We start from the raw sequence: 19,894 nt of genomic DNA, 5'->3' as shown, positions 1-19,894 counted from the left end.
AACTTCCTTCCCGCCCAATGCCAATTCACATCAAAGGCAGATCCGTGCAAATAAGAAATAAGGAATATCGATTCATCGCGTAACGTCGTCAGCCCGAGGATCTGGCAACTAAATCTTGATATTTATTAAGGACGAGGGTGGAATCGCAGAGAAAATTCCGGTCGGATTAATAGCGGCGGGGTTTCATTCAATGAGGGTAATCAGGCGTGCAGTTTAACAAGGCAGCATAATCTTAAAGTTGTTTAGCTTGAAAAAGGGCCCATAAATTATTTTTGACGGGCCGACAGTAGCTGGCAGGTAAACGTATCGATGTCTTGTTTTTGTACGTAAGTGTACAAACTTGGATGTGACGTTAACGCAGAAATATCCGCCGGAGGATGGATTTTTAACGTTGCACAGCAAAAATTAGGGGAAGTAAAGACAAAACGATTCTTTTAGAAGGTCCTGAAGTTGTTTACTTCATTGTTAGGTTGGTTTCCGTGCATCAAAACCTGATTCATTACTTACCTACGATGGTGGCAAAGATCAGCACTCCCGCCAAGAAATCCGCCACCACGAACAAGTACTCGGCGTCGTTCTCCGGCACCGGAGTCTCCCCGATCGTCGTCAGCGTCAATGTAGACCAGTAGAAACTATAAATATACTGTCTCGCCAACGTGGAGTTCTTAGGCCCGTAGATATTGTACACCCAGTTGTCCGTCCCGAAACCGATCGCGTAACTTATCGCGAAATAGAGGCACGCGTTCCAGTGGATCAGCACCAGGATGGCGAGCACCACCTTGCAGATGCGGAACACGTTGGGGTAGTTCGTGTCGGTCTCTGTCCGCTCGCACCACTCCCACAAACGCGGCAGCTTGAAGAGTCTGTTTAGGCGGACGATCACGGAACAGGGCACTTTGTTGTCGCTGCACTCGTAGGGCAGCCACCAGATGTAGGCCAGGTCGGTGGGTAGCACGGAGAGGATGTCCGTCCTCCAGGACTTCGACAGGAGGTAGTGGGCTCGTAGCTTGTGCGGGTCCGTCACCAGGAGGCCTTGCTCCAGGTAACCTGTAACCAGGAGAGTCGTCAGGGTCAGTATACTTATAACGAGCGTTCAAATAAAAACGTGGTCGAAGTTGGCTCTGACACATTGGACGTAGGGCGTAGCTTATAGCGACCAACTTAACCTCATTTCTCAACGAGCTGTTTAGCAGCTGTCAGTTTCAATAACAAAGCGGCGATACAGCGCTTTGACAGATGACGTTTAAGTTCATTTGCTATACGCTACGCCCTACGTCCAAATTTTCAGAACCAACTTGACCACGTTTTTATTTGAACGCTCGTTATATTGTCTATATAAATATAATAAAGAAGTGTTACAGATTTCCATATAAAGACACGGGGTAGTAGTAGTTTTTCACAGTATTTCAAAAGTCTGAATACATTAGAAATATTAAATATTAAAAAGACAATTACCTCTGAGTACATTGCCCTACAAATTAGTATTTCATTCAGATTTCTAAAACATTCTGATATCTTAAAATTGACCTCCTCCTCCCTTTGTTAACCACGCCCATGACAGTACTGAAATCTCGCCAAATTTAAAGTTTTAGGAAGCCAGAAATATCCAATTGTTACTCTGACCTCTTTGGAACTTTTTCGTCCTAAGATCGTAATTACATAAATTAGGCCAGATTTCACGTTTTGGACTATAATTTACGTACAGCAGTAAGAATTATTTTCTTTAGAAGGACCGCGAATGCAGATAATATTCCAGTCCTCTTGAATCCTGCCGGAACTACTAGAAAATAATTTGTCGAGCACGTCGTTGATGAGGAAAGTTGCTGGTTTGAGTGTAAGTCCCAAACTAACGACGCGGTTGAGAGCGAGCCAAGACTAATTTCACAAAACTTTAAAAGAGAACGACAGAAATCACTGCAAAGGATAACAGCGAGAAACTAGGGCACTACATTTGGGCGATATCCCGAATTAGTCTTTGAGCTAATTTACCATTAACCAGCACCATATGTGTAGACTTACAATCACCACAATGCGGATATGATCGTCGCTCGCGCCGCAGTCGTTCGATACGTTCAAATAAATTTTACTAGAGCATAGAATTTGCAAAGTCTGATAAATGGCGGCTGGCTGCGTTCTCCCTGACCCCGTTCAGGATTTAGCCGGTCCTGCAAGTGGAAATGGATTGCCCAGTGCAGGAATTATTGCCGGGCGAAAAACATGTTTCGATGGTGGAAAGTTGGGTGCAAGTAATTGTTACACTTCAGGGAATTCTTAAATACCGAATTTGTTTGCCATTAATTCATTCGAATATAAATTTTGTTACTCGCTGTCACATTTTTATTCAAATAAATTCAAAAGTCTTTTAGGACTAGAAGAATTTCTAGGTATTCTATGTATTTCGAAGTATTTTGGAATATTTCGATGAATTTGGACGTATTTACTGTTTCTTCGATGCCGGTCTAAGTACTTTAAACCTGAGCTATTTGCGGGTGAATCAGGTATTCCTCAAGGATCTAATCGTGGACCTCTCTTATTTCTGATACTTATCAACGACCTTACAGAAATTATTTACAGTCTGAAATATGTTTAATTGAGAAGTGGTGTAAAATATTTGAGCTTAAATTAAACATAACAAAATGTACTTAACGTCGTTAGTTATTCACAAAGTAATGAATCAATTGTAATTAGTTTATAGTTTTTTTTAAATAGCTTGTTTAAAGACATTTTGACATATTTAGAGGATTTTAAAAGATTTTGAGGTAGTAGAAGTTCCTCGAGATATTTTGAAGTATATTACATATCAAATTTATAAGTCTTCTAAATTTACAAAGAATTTCGACATATTTAGTGGTTCTTAAAGCGAAAGAAATTGACAAACACCTGGTGTTTGTGGACGTAGGTGGACTTAAACATTGACCATATTGACGTAAAACCGATTATCCGAAATTAATTACAATTTTTTTTCCTATTAGAGAACGACCCCCATTATGGGGAAGCTAATTCACTACTCCTTTATTTGCAGTGTCGATTGAGAGCGTCATAAAATACATTTAAGAAGTATCCACTTAAAGTAAACATCTGGGTTGGTATTTGCATTGGTGTAGCTAATGGGGGTAAATTAGGGTGCAATAAATTATGGGTTAGGTTAGGTATAAAAAATGCTGCCCCATTTACCCTCTTACAAAGAAGAGAAATGTCGATTAATATAAATAATTCAATTAGCGTTAAATAGTAAACTTTGTTGAGTAAAATAAATGTTAGTAAATTAAGTGATGAAATCGCCATTAATTTTTTTCTTTTTCATTACTTAGACATTTTTCTTCCCAGGCTTGTTTCTTTCAATAAGTATCAGATTTGCTTATAAAAAATTTGCGTTAAGTACATTTCCATGTTTCCAAAGAGGGACTAGCTTTTCATATGCGTTGATTACCTCAGGGTCGACTCACTGCTCCCTCAGCACTTTCTCTCAGACGAAATTGATTGTAATGCTTTGCAAAATGAGTCATACAACCATTTTTATAACAAAAACATTTAGGAGTTTATACATGTATTGATTAAATCGATTACTTTAAAGTTAAACACGTTGGAAAGTGAAATCTGTACTAAAGTATTATAAGTTGCTACATCAAAAGACTAAATACTTGTTAAATTATATTGGAAAAATAAAAGAGAAAGGCATACGGAGCGTTACTTGTTCCCAACTGTAATATCTCAGGCGTCTCTGGAAGTTTATTTACTAAATACAAAACAAACGAAGTCAGATAAGTTCCAGATGGAGGCACAGACCTCGATTTGCATTTAAGCAAACTACTTTCGAACCAGCGTCTCCGTATGCTCGTTTCACAAATTACTTGGGAACCATTAAATCCCTATTTACGACAGCATACGGTTGCGATATTGTCACAGGCGTTCTAAAGTGAAAAATTCTTTGCAATACGCCTACAGAATGTTTCCGATACAATCCAATTTGCCGAAAGCCTCAAAACGAGAATAATTCGTAATTGTGAACAGCAAAAGCGTTGGCTGAAAAAAGTATTCCGGATTTGTTGACAGTTTCATTTGGCATGTCACATCATTTCAAGTACACCTTTTCAGCGGGAGAGACCTACATCTGACTGAAGCCTGCCTCCGGTCGACAAAGGAACACAATCACGATGACGTGACACTGGAAGCAGAGAAATCCAAACCTGTATTGATTTATATCGCTGTTACTTACCACTTAAGGATTTATAAGTAGTATGTTAGGATTGTTAGGTAGATATATGTCTTATGTCGTATTCTTTTAGTTATCAGGATATCACCAAAAATTTGTGCAGTGTAGGTACAGTGGTTGAAGAAAAAATAATAATTCTAAAGAGCGTCGTCCATGTCTGTGCTGAGGTGGCTTTGAAGGGGCTTCGCATGTGAATGTTCGCGTGATATGGCTTGGGAACTTCTCGCGAAGGACCAATTATTTTCATATTGCGATCACGAGTCGCTTCAATTAGGCCTAATTTATGATATTCGGTGATCACCTGTAATTGGTGATTAATTAATTTTGCCTTACATTGAAGAATATTCAGATGTAGTAGCTGTCATTGGAGCTCATAAGTGAGTCAATATGTATACTGTAAATTCTATTTTCTATTAATGTTTGTTTGAATTTTGCTAACAATATACATTAAATATTAATCTGCTAAAGAAGGACACTATTTTGTATTAACTTCAACACTAAATGTAGTTTGTTGTTTCGAAAACATTTATTTTATGATTTAATTAATTACCTACCGTTGAAATAAAACTTCCAGCAACAGATTTTGAGAGAAAAGTAAGCGGATTACCAGGAAAGATCGAAATTTCATTATCTCGAACAACAACCGTTCGACTCAGTCTTGATTTATACGGAATAACATTATTTGGACCCCCAACTTGTAACAATAATTGACGCGGAGATCCTATTCTCCCGGATTTATTCTTGGCTGACCGAAGACTCTAAAGTGAAGATTTAATTTCGTATAGGTGTAGTCGTAAAATGAAAATAACAAGTATTTATTAGCTATGTCCCTTCTACAATCCGTTGTTCATTTAATATTAGAACTTCACGTCAGTGCCCACGTCGTGCAAATAACCACACTGAAATTGACCTAGTTACTACATTGTAAACAGCCGATCAGTTGTTTAAGTGGAACGATGCAGAGTCGGACTACGTTTCGTGTAATAATTCTTATGATATAATAGACCACAAGTTGTTTAATAAGAATTGTTGATTTTACCCCTTATAATCCGTATAAACCTTTATAGAAATGTACAAAAATGTGCTTTATCTCGAAAACGAGGTGCACGAATTAAAAATGTCATAATGAAAGTGCCATTGTGTTCATTTCATCCCCTGTAATACCTTTTATATCTGGGCCAATTAACCCAATATAGGATAAAAATAGGATTTTTTTTATTTGACATCTTTTTGTACCTCGGTTTTTCAATTTTTTATACATGTTAAGACAACTGGTTATAAAAACATTTAAAATAAAATTATCTGGACATTCGCAAAACAGAATGCAAATAACAAATGAATACTTAGATTAAAATTATCGTCAGGACATATTTTCTACCTTCTTTTTCTTCGGTAAGCGCGAATGTTTGCTTTTGTTCATAACTTTCCCTCAAGAAATTTATTACGTACATACAGTATGTTTGTCTAATTGGTGGAAAATATCGCTTTCCGAAGAAGGGAGCGGTGTTTACTTCCAGAGTTATTGATGTCCCCGCGTTTACGTAGGGAAACAATTTGCAAAATTATGATTCATAACTCTCCCGGATAAATTGGTTCTGCGCGGTATAGACTGGGCAAATATTTGCCTTTAACCTTTGCGTTCTTTATTGCATTCTCCAATTTTCCCTTCCACGACGGGGACCTTGGAATTAACCACTGGAAAAGTTACAGTTAATGGGAAGCGACATCTAAATGGACAGCGAAATATAAAAAATTCATTTTTTAATTTAGCGACAGTATTGAACTGCAAAATTTAGAAGACAGAATTACTGGGAAAGAGGAACCTGCATTGTTTGTTGTAAAGTCACTAAAATATACCTATGTTTCTACAGGGTATTGCAATATTCCCTTGACAAACTCATGCAGGTAAATATTTATCAAAAATAAGGGAAAAAAAACGAAAAGACAAATAATGAAAATCCTGATCAATGATTTTTTTAAGTGCAGCATTCAAAACAGACGTCTGATTATGACTAAACAATTTTGGACTAAACTTTGGTAACGATATTAAGAATATGTACATATACAGAGTATTATTAAATTATTATTACCTTCGTGAGCATGAACTAGAGTATCTATAATGTAGATGACATCACAGGCGTAGTCCAAGGTCCACCACAGGGGTGGCACGGCATTGTTGAGTTCCCAGAAGACGGCGCGACCGAGGACGAAGACGACGTTGTAGAGGACGGCCAGCGACACTACCATCAGCCACTGCAATAGATGGCGGTTTGTTAGTTCCACCAGGTACATCGCGTTACATACTAAGCGAGATTGTCGCGTTAAATACGGAAATTGGACAACCATGCTGGTAGTCCGGGTTATTCTGGATTAAATAGGCGTTTTTTATGTGCATATTTTGTGAAAGATACCGTTTTATTGTTCGACTGTGGGGCAGTCAGCAAAAATAAAGAATAAACAAACTAAAAAATACATATTACAATACAGAATGGTGTAAAATTACATTACACAAGCATGTAACATCACTTATTCTAGAAATGGGTAACATCCAATCGTTATTTCACTTTGTGCTATTCGAAAGTGGAGCGATTTTTGCGAGCACCAGCCAGTAAAAAGTATTCGTGTATACAAAAGCGGCTTCATATCTGTATCATATTTTCTATTTTCCATCATGTAAATGTCAAAGGGTTCACATAAACCGCCAGTCTAACTTCACTATATTTTAATTTAACAACATTGTAGGTGTCGATAAACCTAAACAATAGTGACGTAAAAGTCCAATTTAGATGCCTACTTACTTTAAAAAACATAAAACCATTTTATCCCACCTGGAATGAAAGTAGAACATTTTCCCATGTCACGAATGGTTAGTAAAACTATAGTTGAGATGGAATGAAACTGTTTTCGATTAAGTCTGGCGGTTTTAGGACTAAAACTGCAGTATTTTTCACGTTGATGGGTCTCATTTTATACCTGCAGTTACCTGCAGTTCATAAAAGTCATTGAATTGAATTGCTGATGCAGTGAAGTGATTTTTATTTATTCGGTAAGCACTCAAAGATATCCGAACTTATTTATTTCATCTATGAGCATGCTTCTCTGTTGTACCTCTATAATACGCGAAATTAAAGAATGCACTGTAGGTATGCTACAATCTAAAGAATGTTCAGTTAGAATTTATTGGATGCAGAACCTACCGACGTGGAAACTTTGTCCTAATTTAATTAAGACTTAATTAGACGCAGCATAGCGACCTTTTTATTCGGGACGCAATCGACCGAAGTTTGCTTTTACCTCCAAAACGACACATAAATATGAACTCGTTTACCTCGTACGGAAATTAGCAGTCGCTGCAGTGAGAAAGCACTTCGTCGATTAATTTACCATATACGTCGTTGAAACAGTTTTAGCATTTGTGCTGTACCTGTTTTTTTATTCCTACCAGAGAATGGCAGAATGGGAACTTTCGCCAGGGCAAGCTTTTTAGTTCAAAGCGCTGCTTTTGAGTCTCGAAATTGTGTTTGGAATACCGTTTATATAAAACAACAGACTGGTTACGGTTTGTTCATAGAATTACATTATATGACCAGTGTTTCTACGATTTTGTTGTGTATTTACAAGTGGGACATTGCACAAGGCAAGTGTGATTAATTATATCGCCACATTCGCATTTTTTATCCATGACTGTCCAACAAATAATGGAAAATGCGCCAAGAACTTCTGTACGTGTTTTATCACAAATGGTGGGAGTATCAGTCGGTACCTGCCACACAGTGTTAAAAAAAGATTTGCGTTTGTTCTCCTATCGTTTAACTTGTCAGCAAGAACTTCATGAAGTTGATTTTCCGCGACGGGCTGTATTTTGTGAATGGTTTTTAAACAACTACGGTGAACTTCATAATATCACCTTTTTTTCTGATGAAGCCTGGTTTCATTTAAGTGGTTACGTAAACTCACAGAATATGAGAATGTGGTCTTCTGAAAAACCAGATAACTTTTTTGTCGAGGGCCCTCTACACGCTCAAAAAATTGGAGTTTGGTGTGCTCTCAATCGAAGGAGGATTTATGGACCTATTTTTTTTAATGGTACTCTTACTGCGCAAAGGTATAGAGAAGAAATTATCGCTCCTTTTGTTAACCAGCTGGAAGAAAACGAAATTACAAACTTTTACTTTCAACAAGATGGCGCAAGGGCACATACGGCAGGCGAGACGATGAATATGTTGAGGGAAGTTTTCCAAAATCGACTAATAAGTCTCAATGCTGAACATGAATTTCCACCGAGGTCATGTGATATTACGCCGTGTGATTTCTTTTTGTGGCCTTACCTTAAAAACACTATTTTTGAACTGCCTATTCCTGATTTAAACCATCTGCAGGCTCGACTTATAGACAAGATTCGTGAAATTAACAATACCCCGAGCATCTTAGAAAATGTCTTTAATTCTTTGAGGAACAGGTGTGAAAAGTGCTTGGAACAAGGAGGGGGACACTTTCAGCAGCTGCTTTAATTTATTGTTATAACAAGGAGGGGGACACTTTCCGCAGCTCCTTTAATTGTTTGTTATTGTTATCACGATTATTCTTTAAAATAAAGTTATATAGTCATTAACGTTATTGAAACTGACAGCTGCTATACAGCTCGTTGAGAAATGAGGTTAAGTTGGTCGCTATAAGCTATTCCCTACGTCCAATGTGTCAGAGCCAACTTCGACCACGTTTTTATTTGAACGCTCGTTATCTGTCTATTAACACCTCAAGTGCCACTTGTGAGGATTAAGAATGGAACATTCTGCGCCTACAAAAAGATAATTTAGTGTTTTGTTAGGTTATGTAGTTGTTACAATTTTTCCTTCTCTTTATTCCTTGGTGTTCTTGTGATGTTTGTATTAGTACATCTATTTTCTCTGGCTGGTTCTAAGAGATATAGTTCCTCGTCAAAGTTCCTCAATGCAATAATGTGTTGATGATAGATTTTTTCCTGAAATGGATGGTGGTTTTCTGTAAAATATGCTCTATACTATTTGGTTTCTTCCAGTTTCATGTGAAAGTGATGTCTGGATGTATTTCATTATTCTGGTCTAGCAATCTTTCTGTAACCGCGAAACCAGATGATAGACGTATCGTCAATGTATCTAAACCAACACTTTGGCTTAAAAATTTTGACGCCAGGGTCTTCATTTCGAAGGATTCTATGAAGATTTTACCAAGGCTTAGGATAATTGTAGACTGCTCCTTCAATTTATTCATAAATTTTGGTACATCTGGTGCACACTGTTGCCAAGTCCACTAAATTATCGCCATTACCTTCTGCGATGATGGTTGGATGAAGTCTTTTCAATATTTCTTTAATTCTCACCTTTGTAAATAATGACTTACCATCCAAACATACTAGGATAAAATTTAGATCTATCTTCTGATGTTTTGATAAAATCTTCAGCACTTTTAACTTACTAGATCTTGTTTGACAACGACCATGCCAATTGGCTTAACAGTTTCCTTTTCCTTGTCATGTATTTATCCAATATCCTTGATCATTGATTTTCAGGCTACTATGGTTGTTAATTGTTGTATAATCCGGATTTGTTGCTACCTCAGACACAATGCTAGAAGAAACTGGAGATTAAGTCTTCTTGCCGGTATTTATGTTCGCCGTGTGCAGTGGTGCATAGGTTGAAGCCTTTCAATTTGACAGATGTCTTTTCTGACTGTGAGTTCCATAAAGCTATAAGCTTTCGTCGCCGTTTGGATTGATTGGGTCTAATTCTGTATGACGTATAATAATTTAGAGATCACAGCCAAAAAATAATCATTTATTTTAGTTGCTGGTGTATCCGACATTAAAAACATTGAAGGAAATTGCTTTGGGTGACACCTACCTTATAGTGCGATGGCAGGGCGGGGTCCACAACGATGTGGTGTCCCCAGCAGGCGGGCTCGGGGCCGTCGTCCTGGTCGGCGCTTTCGTCCTGGTGGCTCTTGTCGACGAACCAGTCCGGTGGCTGTGTTTCCTTGCGCGAGAACCTTCGGAAGCGGATGGCCGCTTGCAAGGAAGCCGCCACCCTCCTCAGCCGGCCGCGAACGGTCGAAAAAAGACGGCTCTGTTGAGTATTTTCCTGCGGACAAAAAGGACTCTCTCATCTTTGGATGACAATGGGGGGACTCGGGTATTGTTCGGTGGTGTCGGCTCGATGACGCGTCGCGCTGAAGCAGACATATTTAGAGGCCCAGATATGAAAAGGAGTGACGCCGAGTGGCTTGTCTATTCTAGTATTTCGGTTTGTGAGAATGTATTCTGCGTACCCTAGAATGCAATGCGTACAAATGGGAAAAAGTAAGTGAAATATTTATACGTACACACAGACAGACATTGTGGTAAAAACAAATGTGCATTTGGAGATACAAGCAAAGATAATGTCTTGTGTGAAGCTTCGCATCGATCATTTTATTCGGAGTAAAATTAATTTCTTCAAGAGATCAAATGTTGAAAAATGAAACGTTGACTGTGTAACATTTCTGATTAGGCACAAAGTTAAATTCATAAGATCAACTTTTCTATTCAGTTTGACAGAACTCAGTGAAATGAAACACGCAGAACGATATTGCATCGAAAACATTTACACACGGATGAGCACCGTTTAAATGAAGTGTATAGGTATGTAAAGTTCCGGAATAAGCAAACAAATTCCAGACATGCACTCTCTTCGACAAGCGGTTCCCGAGTAAAAGGAAAGCTCTTACTTTTTAGCCACAAAGACGAGGAAATAGCTATTGTTTAGCGATGTGAGATTGAAGCCCTGTTTTTTTTTTGATAAACACTGCTGTTGAAAGCTTTTGTCACTTTCAGGCTTCTTCCGAACCGCGAGGAATGTGCTGGAACTGCAATGTACACTCAGAAAAATATCTGATGCTGAAAGTTTCATGAAACAAACATACACTTAGCTATGAAGCACACTGTTTGTATAGTAAAAAAAGTATTTTTTCATCGCATATCACTAACTATACAACCACTTTCTTCATTTTCAGTACTTTCATAAAAAAAAACAATAATCAAAATTTACCTACTTATCTATTGTTTTTAATTTTCAACAAAGAAGCTGAAGCTTTATATTTCATTGTTACTAATTTGCAATCAAAACCCTTCCATGTACTCAATATATGACAAACAACGACACCTCGATAGCTATCTGACGTAAATCATCAATAAAACCCACCAAATCCAAAGCTAATTGTCTAACGACAGCGCCATTCGGAATTCTGAAGCCCGTCACGTCTCGAATGGCAGTTAACTATGCCATAAACTACACTAAAACATCTAAAGCGCTCATAAAATATGATAGAAATCTTAATTGAATCCAAATATACTACTGAGCAATGTAAATGAGCAGCGGTATTAATTGGACGGGATAATGAAAATCTACCTAGCCCAGGTACGGAAGCTAGTGCGCTATCTGACGTCTAGAGGGCCAAGTTTTGTTGAATTGTGTTAACAAAGGCCATGTCATAAATAAATATTGTTACTGGCATTGAGTAATTCCTAAAAAGTCAATATATTCCATTGTAAGAACAAAAATACGATAATCATTCAATGTTGAAGCCAACCATTGCAATCAAGCACTATTTTTTATGCCATTGTAAAGTTGTTCAAAAATGTTTCAGTGTTCAAAACCAAGACCAAGATACTTGAATATTTACTACAAAAATGTTTTGTCCTTATATCTCTCATAATTCTAATAATATTGCTCCAATGTTATATAAATATAAATAAAAAATAGCTAACATCCTTTGTTTAGTAAAAATTATTTAAATCGTTTCCCAGATCCTTTGGAATAATTGGCAAGTTGTCATACCCTTTATTATAGCAGCGTTTAAAACTTTAAGTACTTTGGCTAATTTATGCAAAGATAAATTCGTTGCTGTCTGACAAGGTAAGCACAATAGCTAAAAGGTAAAGCCAACAATTATCCAAAATTTAGCCACTGTGACCCTCCGATTTGCATATATTGGTGCCCCCTAAGCCGTCGTGATTTAAATTCATGGCGAATCTGGCTGAGGACAATCTTAATCACAGTCGTTATATAGTAATAGAAAAGCGTAAAGAAATTGATACTAGAGCGTACATTAAGAAAGAAGTGAGAGGTTCTGACACAAATACAAATTTGAAGCTCCTGTGTGTGAATGTTTTCCATCATCACCGGCATCGGATTCATCAACATCATCGTCATCATGGTCATCAAAGTTTAATGATGAATTCATCTATGTTGACATACATTTTTGTTAAAGAGATACTGTACCTTTGTAAGGTTTGAATCAAACAAGACATGATTAGGTTCGTTCCTTAACACCTCTAATAGGATACATAGTAAACTAAAACATGCAAATTTCTTGTCATCCAACTCAACTAACGAAATTACTTAAAAAAAACTTAACCTACTTTACTTAATTAAATTTACTAAATGTACTTGTCGGATATAAATCTCTTACTTTGCCAGCTTGTCTTGAATTAATTAATTAATGTTCCAAGTGGGTTAATTGGCAACAAATTATTTTTCAATTTATTTATCCTACATAGGTGATGCGAGTTTTAAGCCTTGAAATGATGACGTGAACAGTATCATTGAGAATCTGTACACACTATTAAATTAGAACCACAAGAATGTATAAACAGTAGTAGCTGATGCGAAATGTTGAACAAATATAACCATACTACAGCCTGATAATATGAACTCCAATTAAAATCAATGAGTTAGATAAGGGTATTTCTATTTTACGTGACATTTTTGTAGGGATAACTACTTGTATATACAGATAATGTTATAGTGTGAAAAATTCTCAAAATAGGTGCCAACAGCCAATTTTATTTATAGACTGACCATGATCGAGGAACTGAAAATTCACGTGTAACTGAAATGATGGGATTTGCGATTCACTTAATGACCTAGAAGGTTATTGCCCCAAATAGAACTTTTGTGATAACTTTTTGAAGGAAGGAATCCGGTTGCTTTTTCTTAGAGTAGGTCGAGAAAAATAATCTAATTCCGGTGGTTGACGTTAATTCAAAGTGTCTATTTTTATCTGCACTTTGCCAGCTCTGGGTGGATGGAGAAATTATCCTATCCGTTTTAATTGTTTTTTTTTTAACAGCGGCGTGTTTAGCTAATCGGATTATGCGGGGGGGCCTCGAATTGAAAACTCCGGACTGGAATTTCTTTGCTATTGTTCTCAATTAATGTGTTGTGAATGCTATTTTTAACGAATTGAAGAATTAGAAATTGTTTTTTTATTACTTCTAAAGAGAGTTCAACTGTTCAAATTTAAATTAGAGCGACGTATTAATTTGTTTTATTAAATCAATATAATGTTTTTCCGTTGGGATAATTAACGCTAGTATGCAAAAAATGGGGATCGTGGCATCTTTGTTTATTTGCCCCATCTTGTTCGAGAAATTTACGGCTCTAATCGAGATCTTAACGGTATATTTCCATGAATTTCTGATTACTTCTTCCAAGTTCAAGACGATCTAACAAAACTTCTTGCATTCATTAAGAGGTTTAATGGAATCATCTGGGAGAACTTCTGTAACTGTTTCCCTATGTTTTTTTTCCAAGAGAATTCTAAGTTAGAAACAATAAATATCACTGCGTTTATTATTTTGAACTGGCTTTAGATTTGTGAAAAATACGACTTAGTATAACTAAATCGTGATTGTTATGGACAGTGCATAGTTATGTATTAAAATAATATATATTTTCATGAAAATACCAAAACAGTTGCTTGCTGATGCATCTAAAAAGGCAGATACTTGTGAAGTTATTATTAATTAATTCCCTAATTTGTAAAGTGTTAATTATACACTTTATTTGAAGGCTATTTTCAGTATAAATTCTGTAAAGGTATTCTGTAAATTCCACAAAAACGCCTGTTAAAATTCTGAGACACACAGAATTATATTTTTCCTCTGGGCTATCAGAACGTGATTAATTTGGTTTTATGAATTCCTTTGGCCCTTTTTCGTGCCCACTGCGGGTGTTTTTATACCTCTTTAAGGGAATAAGGCTCTATTTAATCTGGATTTGTAATGCTATTAGGCCCATCCTAAATTCTCTAGATGGTCTTTTAATTTGAGGCGACCACACAATTTTTCTGTTCGTTCGGTTACGGATTCTTTTTATCTTTTCATAAGTGTATATTTTCTGGTTTACGTTTTGCTCGCGATACGAGAATGGCGAATCGAAAGAAAGGGTATTGCTTTAATCTAACAAAGGGTATGTGACCAAACGCATGTGTAAGAACTATTCTCTCTACAAATCTACACCGGCTGAGGCGACAAAGGTCTTATAAAAAGGGCAGTTAGAACGCAGACTTGTCTAACGGCGTCCACAGATAGAAAACCCCGATTTAGGAACAATACAGTTTAACCCCCAGTGCTGTTTCAGTTGCGACGTATGTCTCTGAGGCTTATACGTCTGTGTACGAAATATACAGTGTGTATCGTTATGTAAAACGTTTTTCCGATAATTTGTTTATAACATACATGTGACAATTTCGAGATAGGTAATAATTGCTGTATTTAGACTGTTAACTGCCTACGAAATATTCGAAGAGCATTTTATTAAGGGATGCGTGGTAAAGTAGTTGGTTGCAAATCCCCAATACCACTCTAGGTAACTAGCCGCAGAGCTAAGTGGTTCTGTAAGAGCACTAAGAGCGGGATTTGGAACGACAAACGACTGGACGTTCAAGGACTCCTAGGATTCAGGCGACCCGTCTGCCCTCTCGGACAAATCCAGGCGTACCTACTAACAGGAAATAAATTATCAGCGGTCGCTGATGTCTGATTAATCCCCGACGAGCTGGAAATTGCCGAGAGTTTAATAGAGCGCTTCGTAATGTAACAAATGAAGAATTTGATGTTAGTATGATTGGGAATTCGGCTAGGATATTCGCATTGGCAATATATACAAGAAAAGACGCCTATCATGTATAGAAAGTCACAGAAAAAATACATACCTAATTAAGTATTGAGCTTTCAACTTTCAACTTTCTGAAGAAAAAAAAGGAAAAGGTCCGGAAATCAATTTGTATTTGATCTATACACACTTTGACGTGAAAATTTGATCCCTAACAGCAAGGGTATCACGTGGTAAGACTCCCTTCCCTTTAAGAGGGTGTAAAATTACCTATTGAAATACCTAGAAACTGAATTAGGCCAGCGAGTCTTTGGGATTTACTGAAAAACTTATTTTGCTCAAGCAAATAAGTGTTCCAACATTCATTTAAATAAATTCTAAACAATTTTACTTTTTATTAACGAGTACTTATAATTAATATCAATTTAAGCGCATTCATTTTTCTCTCAATGCGGGGAGTCGAATGTGATGGTGATTCTATTTGATATGTGGGAATACTAAAGTCCCAATTGGGGCCTTCTACTCCATCCGAGACCGGTCCTAAGGGATTCAGAGGCGTAGGCGAATATGATTATTGTATCTCCCCTTATGTACGATGTTCAGTGTCATATTCGTGTATTTTTAAATATAAGTAAATTAGATGACAGCTCCCTCATATCTCTTCATCGAATTTGCATGAGAACCGAGTTTTAGATGAAAATGTGAGGTACATGATATAATCGACTGTGAAGTTCCACACAAAACGCTTCCGGGATAAAACGGAAGAGAGCCAAATGGGTCAAATAATCATAAGCAAATCCTATTTACAGTTTGACTGATTTTTTTTTCCGTTAAAATAATGAGGGCTTTTGTCATTAGATAAAATACCTGTATTTATTAAATGGTGATATATTTTTTGTAAATTTACTGCTTAAAAAAGTATATACAGATTTTAGAAAACGAAAAATATACACAATGTTTTGAAAACAAATAAGGTTTTTCATATAAACATTTTATTGGATTTAAATTCTTTTAGATGTGCATAATTTTGTTTGTGTACTTAAACAACAGTGGTAAAAAAATGTCTTTAATGAAGGCGTCGTGACGTCATTTAGTGCGACTGACAACATTCTACATTTTTATTACGCATTATGGCAGATTTATAATAAATGATATATGTTTACTATGACGATGCTGTGCCTGTCCGTGTCATGTTCTCTATCGCACTTAATGACGTAAGCTAGCGCGTCTAAATAAAGTTTTAAAATTGTGAAAAAATCTAAAACAATTCTCCTCTCAGTATAAAAGTAAAACAGATGAAGGTGTTAGAATGTGAATATGTAAAGGTAATAAACATTTTTGGAGGTATAAAACTGTTTGCGTGCAAAAAAATTGAACGAAAAAAGTTAAAAATTAATTTTGCATTGCAGCAATTTTTTTTAGTAGTTTTCTTTAAATAACTCAGCGGGATGACTTTGTACGAAAAAATGCTGAGAACATGATTTTGTTCGTAATAAAAATAGCTACAAAATATTAGTTATTTCTCGGTTATCAAGGTTTGACACAGGCCGAACCTCTACGAACTGGACTATCACGAAAAACGCCCTTTTTTAGAGCTACCCTCGATTTGTCACCGCAATGTTCAAATTTTTTTTCGTCGTCATAGGCTACGTACCGTGCAATAATTGGTGATCGGAGTTATGTTCAGCTTCACCGTTACCATCTCGGCTGGCGCTGGTGTCGAGTATCATAATTTGTCCCGCGAAAACCCCATCAATTGTTATCGACACCGCACACTGCGATCCGATAATTGACGGGCCGATAACACAACTGAAACTGAGCCCCGCGGCGAGAATGATAGCGATATGGGATGGTGATGGTGCCTAATGTGTGCGGGCTGGAGGACCGCTGGCGCGACCAGGTATTTTTCGGAAGGGGTTCGCCAATGCTTTAAATAATATAATAGTAATAATATAAGCTTCTACTCCACATTCTAGTCGCGAGGGTTAGGTTTGAAGTCAAAGACTTGTATGGGAGAGGAGGCAGCGTATTATTATTCAGCATTCAGAATAGGAATCCAACCATCTGACGTCTTACTATACCCGAGGAAATGGTGCCTAGTACCCCTTTAGCTGCCAACTTATCTAAGGTATTTTTTTTTAATGCAAGGGCAACGAAATGTTTTTTGAAGAGGCTTTTTTTATGGGAGGTAAGATGCGTTAATAATAATCATTTTCAATAATCAAAATCGTAGAACTGCAAAACGATGGTTAAAATGAATAAAACTTGTTGAGAACTGCTGGAATCACCCCCGACTTGCATGCTACATGAAAATTTATGAATAGTTATGTCCTAAATGGCATGTCAGCGTTTTTTTTGTAATAGAAAAATTTGTTAGTTTAATTTTAGATTATCTTCAGTTCTATTACAATGTTTATTGCCGAGACTTGTGGTTTTTACTGTGAAAATTTAAAAATGTCTGAAACTTTGTTTACAAATGTTGAAAAAAATGTATTGAAGCACGAAATTAAAAATAACTTTAATGAAAATAATAGCACAGTAAGAATATAATAATGTCGAATATGCTTTATCGTATGATGATTTGATTTATAATCCTAAAATTTGCATATAGAAATTGTGTGGAAACGTACGCCTCTGGTTTTGTATCAATTACTGGCTGTACTCTGCTTATCGCATTTGCAAGTGGTACGGTATGTTTTTTAGAAAAATGTTTATCTCAATGTATTTTTCCCATACAAACTCATTGATAAAGTAAGGTAAACGACCAAAATAGGGCCTATTTAATCAACATTAAACAATGGCTTACAAAACAATACAATTTTCTTCTAGGACTATCGTTTGTTTGTGAAAGTATCAAAGCATGTTAATTTGAAAAGTAAAACACAATTTTTAATTTTCATCTAGGGCACAAATCGAAAAAGCTTTTTGTTAAGAGTTAAAAAATATGGAACAAAGCTTGAAATTTCTTAAACATTTTTCGCGTTTTTGACCAACTGCGCCACTGTCCAGGCATTAAAATATCTAATTGCGAGCACGTTCCCACACGATATTTAATACAGTCACGTATCAGAGAGACTAATTGCAATGAATACCTTTTTAAAAATTATTTTCCGTTCCTTACCCTTCCGCGGAATATAACCCTGAATATTAAAATGCGAAAAAATTCTAAATTTTCCGACCCCCACCTTACGAAGGTTGACTGGGAGCGCTGGCTACTGGACAAAAAGCAAGCGAGTGGGTTATTGTTTGCAGCCACATTTGCATAAAAATAACGACTAGGTTTTTTAAAAGTGCTTTTTGTTTGGCATCCATTAGTAGAGATGCTCCGATGTGACTACTATTAGAAAGTGTCTTTAAGGGTTTATCTTTTTGTTATGGAAATGTATACGAAGCTTTCTATTTCAAGGGAAATTTATAGGGATTCAAATAAAAGGATTTTTCCTTAATTAATATATATTGTCTCTTCGATTATCGCTATTGTTTGAAATATACGCTAAGACATTCTAAATATTTTCTTACAATATTCCTAAATACTATTAAAGAAGCATTATAATGTAATGTGGGTAAAGAAGTGTAAAATATTTCTTGAAATACAAGGGAAAGTTATTAAACAATAGAAATTATTCGACAATGCTGTTATAAAAGAGTTTTCAGAAGTTTGCAGATGATGATGAAGCTATTTAGGCGGTTTAGTTGAAACAAAAAAGATTTTTATATATAAAAAGAGACACAAACAGTTTATACTGTACTGTATGCATACATATGTAAAATAAGCAGGGTATTTTGCTTCAAACTATTGGCTTCTTTGTACTGGTACCTTGTTTAACAAAAAATGTAATTGATATTCCGCTTTGCACTTCCCATTTCATTCACTTTTATGGTAGATGAGATCCGGAGGTAAACTGTGCATTTTCCCGCAAAACCGGGCTCATTCTGGTTTTACCTAGAGAGTTTCCATAACAAATGTAGATCACTGCTTTGCATGCAGACTTCTCTTACTTAAATAAATTGTCGGTAAAAAATACGACGGACTTTTATTCAATTCACTCAAGGAACTAAGAAGTAAACAAATTGATATTGGCTGGAGCTCGCTTTAGAAATTCCGCGCTAGTTCCTAAACAAAAATGTAAAAAATTGGGTTTCACAGATACCGAATAAGTTCCTTCTAATTAGTCCAAGTATTATAGAATATACTTGAAAAAAATATTACCGTATATGAAATTAAATTTTAAATTGAGTTTCTTGTTTTTTAAACTCGATCCAAAATGATGAACATGGCTAGAAAATTCGCGAAGTTGCAAAAACGGTTTTTCTAAAATAACTAAAAAAATGCAGCTCCAATCGAAAAATGTTAAATGAGAAAGTTGTGGGTTTTAAAAAGAACTATCGACTGATTTTTTGTAAGTATCAATTGCAGTGTTACTTTTCGAGATATATCGAAAAAACCGTTAAAAATTGTTCCCATACTTTCTATTTACTGCAAGCATAGCCCGCGGCAAGCCAAAAAGAGTAGATTTTTGAAAAATTAGAAAATATTAATTATTTTTCGAGATATATCGATTCTTTGAAAAAACGGCGCTCTCGAAAATTGGTTAGATCTTCTCAGCGGATGGCCCTACAGTAACGATTTTCGGTTTATTTTCTTCGTAAAGAGTTGTATTATCATGCCGTTAAAAATTTTTATCGATTTTATTAATTTTAAGGACCAAAAAATGACTGAAAAAATTTTACTTTTTTGGGCATATTTTTTTCAAATAACTATTTCAATTTA

General features: G+C 36.1%; 1 protein-coding gene across 2 annotated transcripts in view; it reads right to left on the bottom strand.

Moving 5' to 3' along the window:
• Positions 1–19,894, bottom strand: part of LOC108907447 (cyclic nucleotide-gated cation channel subunit A) — a 68,660-nt gene that overhangs the window by 21,575 nt on the left and 27,191 nt on the right. The window contains exons 1-4 of one of the 2 annotated variants that reach the window (XM_018711129.1): positions 16,778–16,920; positions 10,093–10,329; positions 6,304–6,466; positions 508–1,047 (exon numbers count right to left, since the gene is read on the bottom strand). In XM_018711129.1, the coding sequence (XP_018566645.1) occupies positions 508–1,047; positions 6,304–6,466; positions 10,093–10,329; positions 16,778–16,825 (988 nt within the window). In that variant the 5' untranslated portion in view covers positions 16,826–16,920. Of the gene's footprint in view, positions 1–507; positions 1,048–6,303; positions 6,467–10,092; positions 10,330–16,777; positions 16,921–19,894 lie in introns of those variants that run through there. The other variant, XM_023454849.1, reaches the window with a different exon arrangement.

The sequence above is a fragment of the Anoplophora glabripennis genome, unplaced genomic scaffold, assembly GCF_000390285.2.
Source record: "Anoplophora glabripennis isolate ALB-LARVAE unplaced genomic scaffold, Agla_2.0 scaffold5, whole genome shotgun sequence".
Lineage (NCBI taxonomy): Eukaryota > Metazoa > Arthropoda > Insecta > Coleoptera > Cerambycidae > Anoplophora > Anoplophora glabripennis.
The sequence above is the reverse complement of the archived record's forward strand: the minus strand, read 5'-3'. Positions and strand labels throughout refer to the sequence as shown.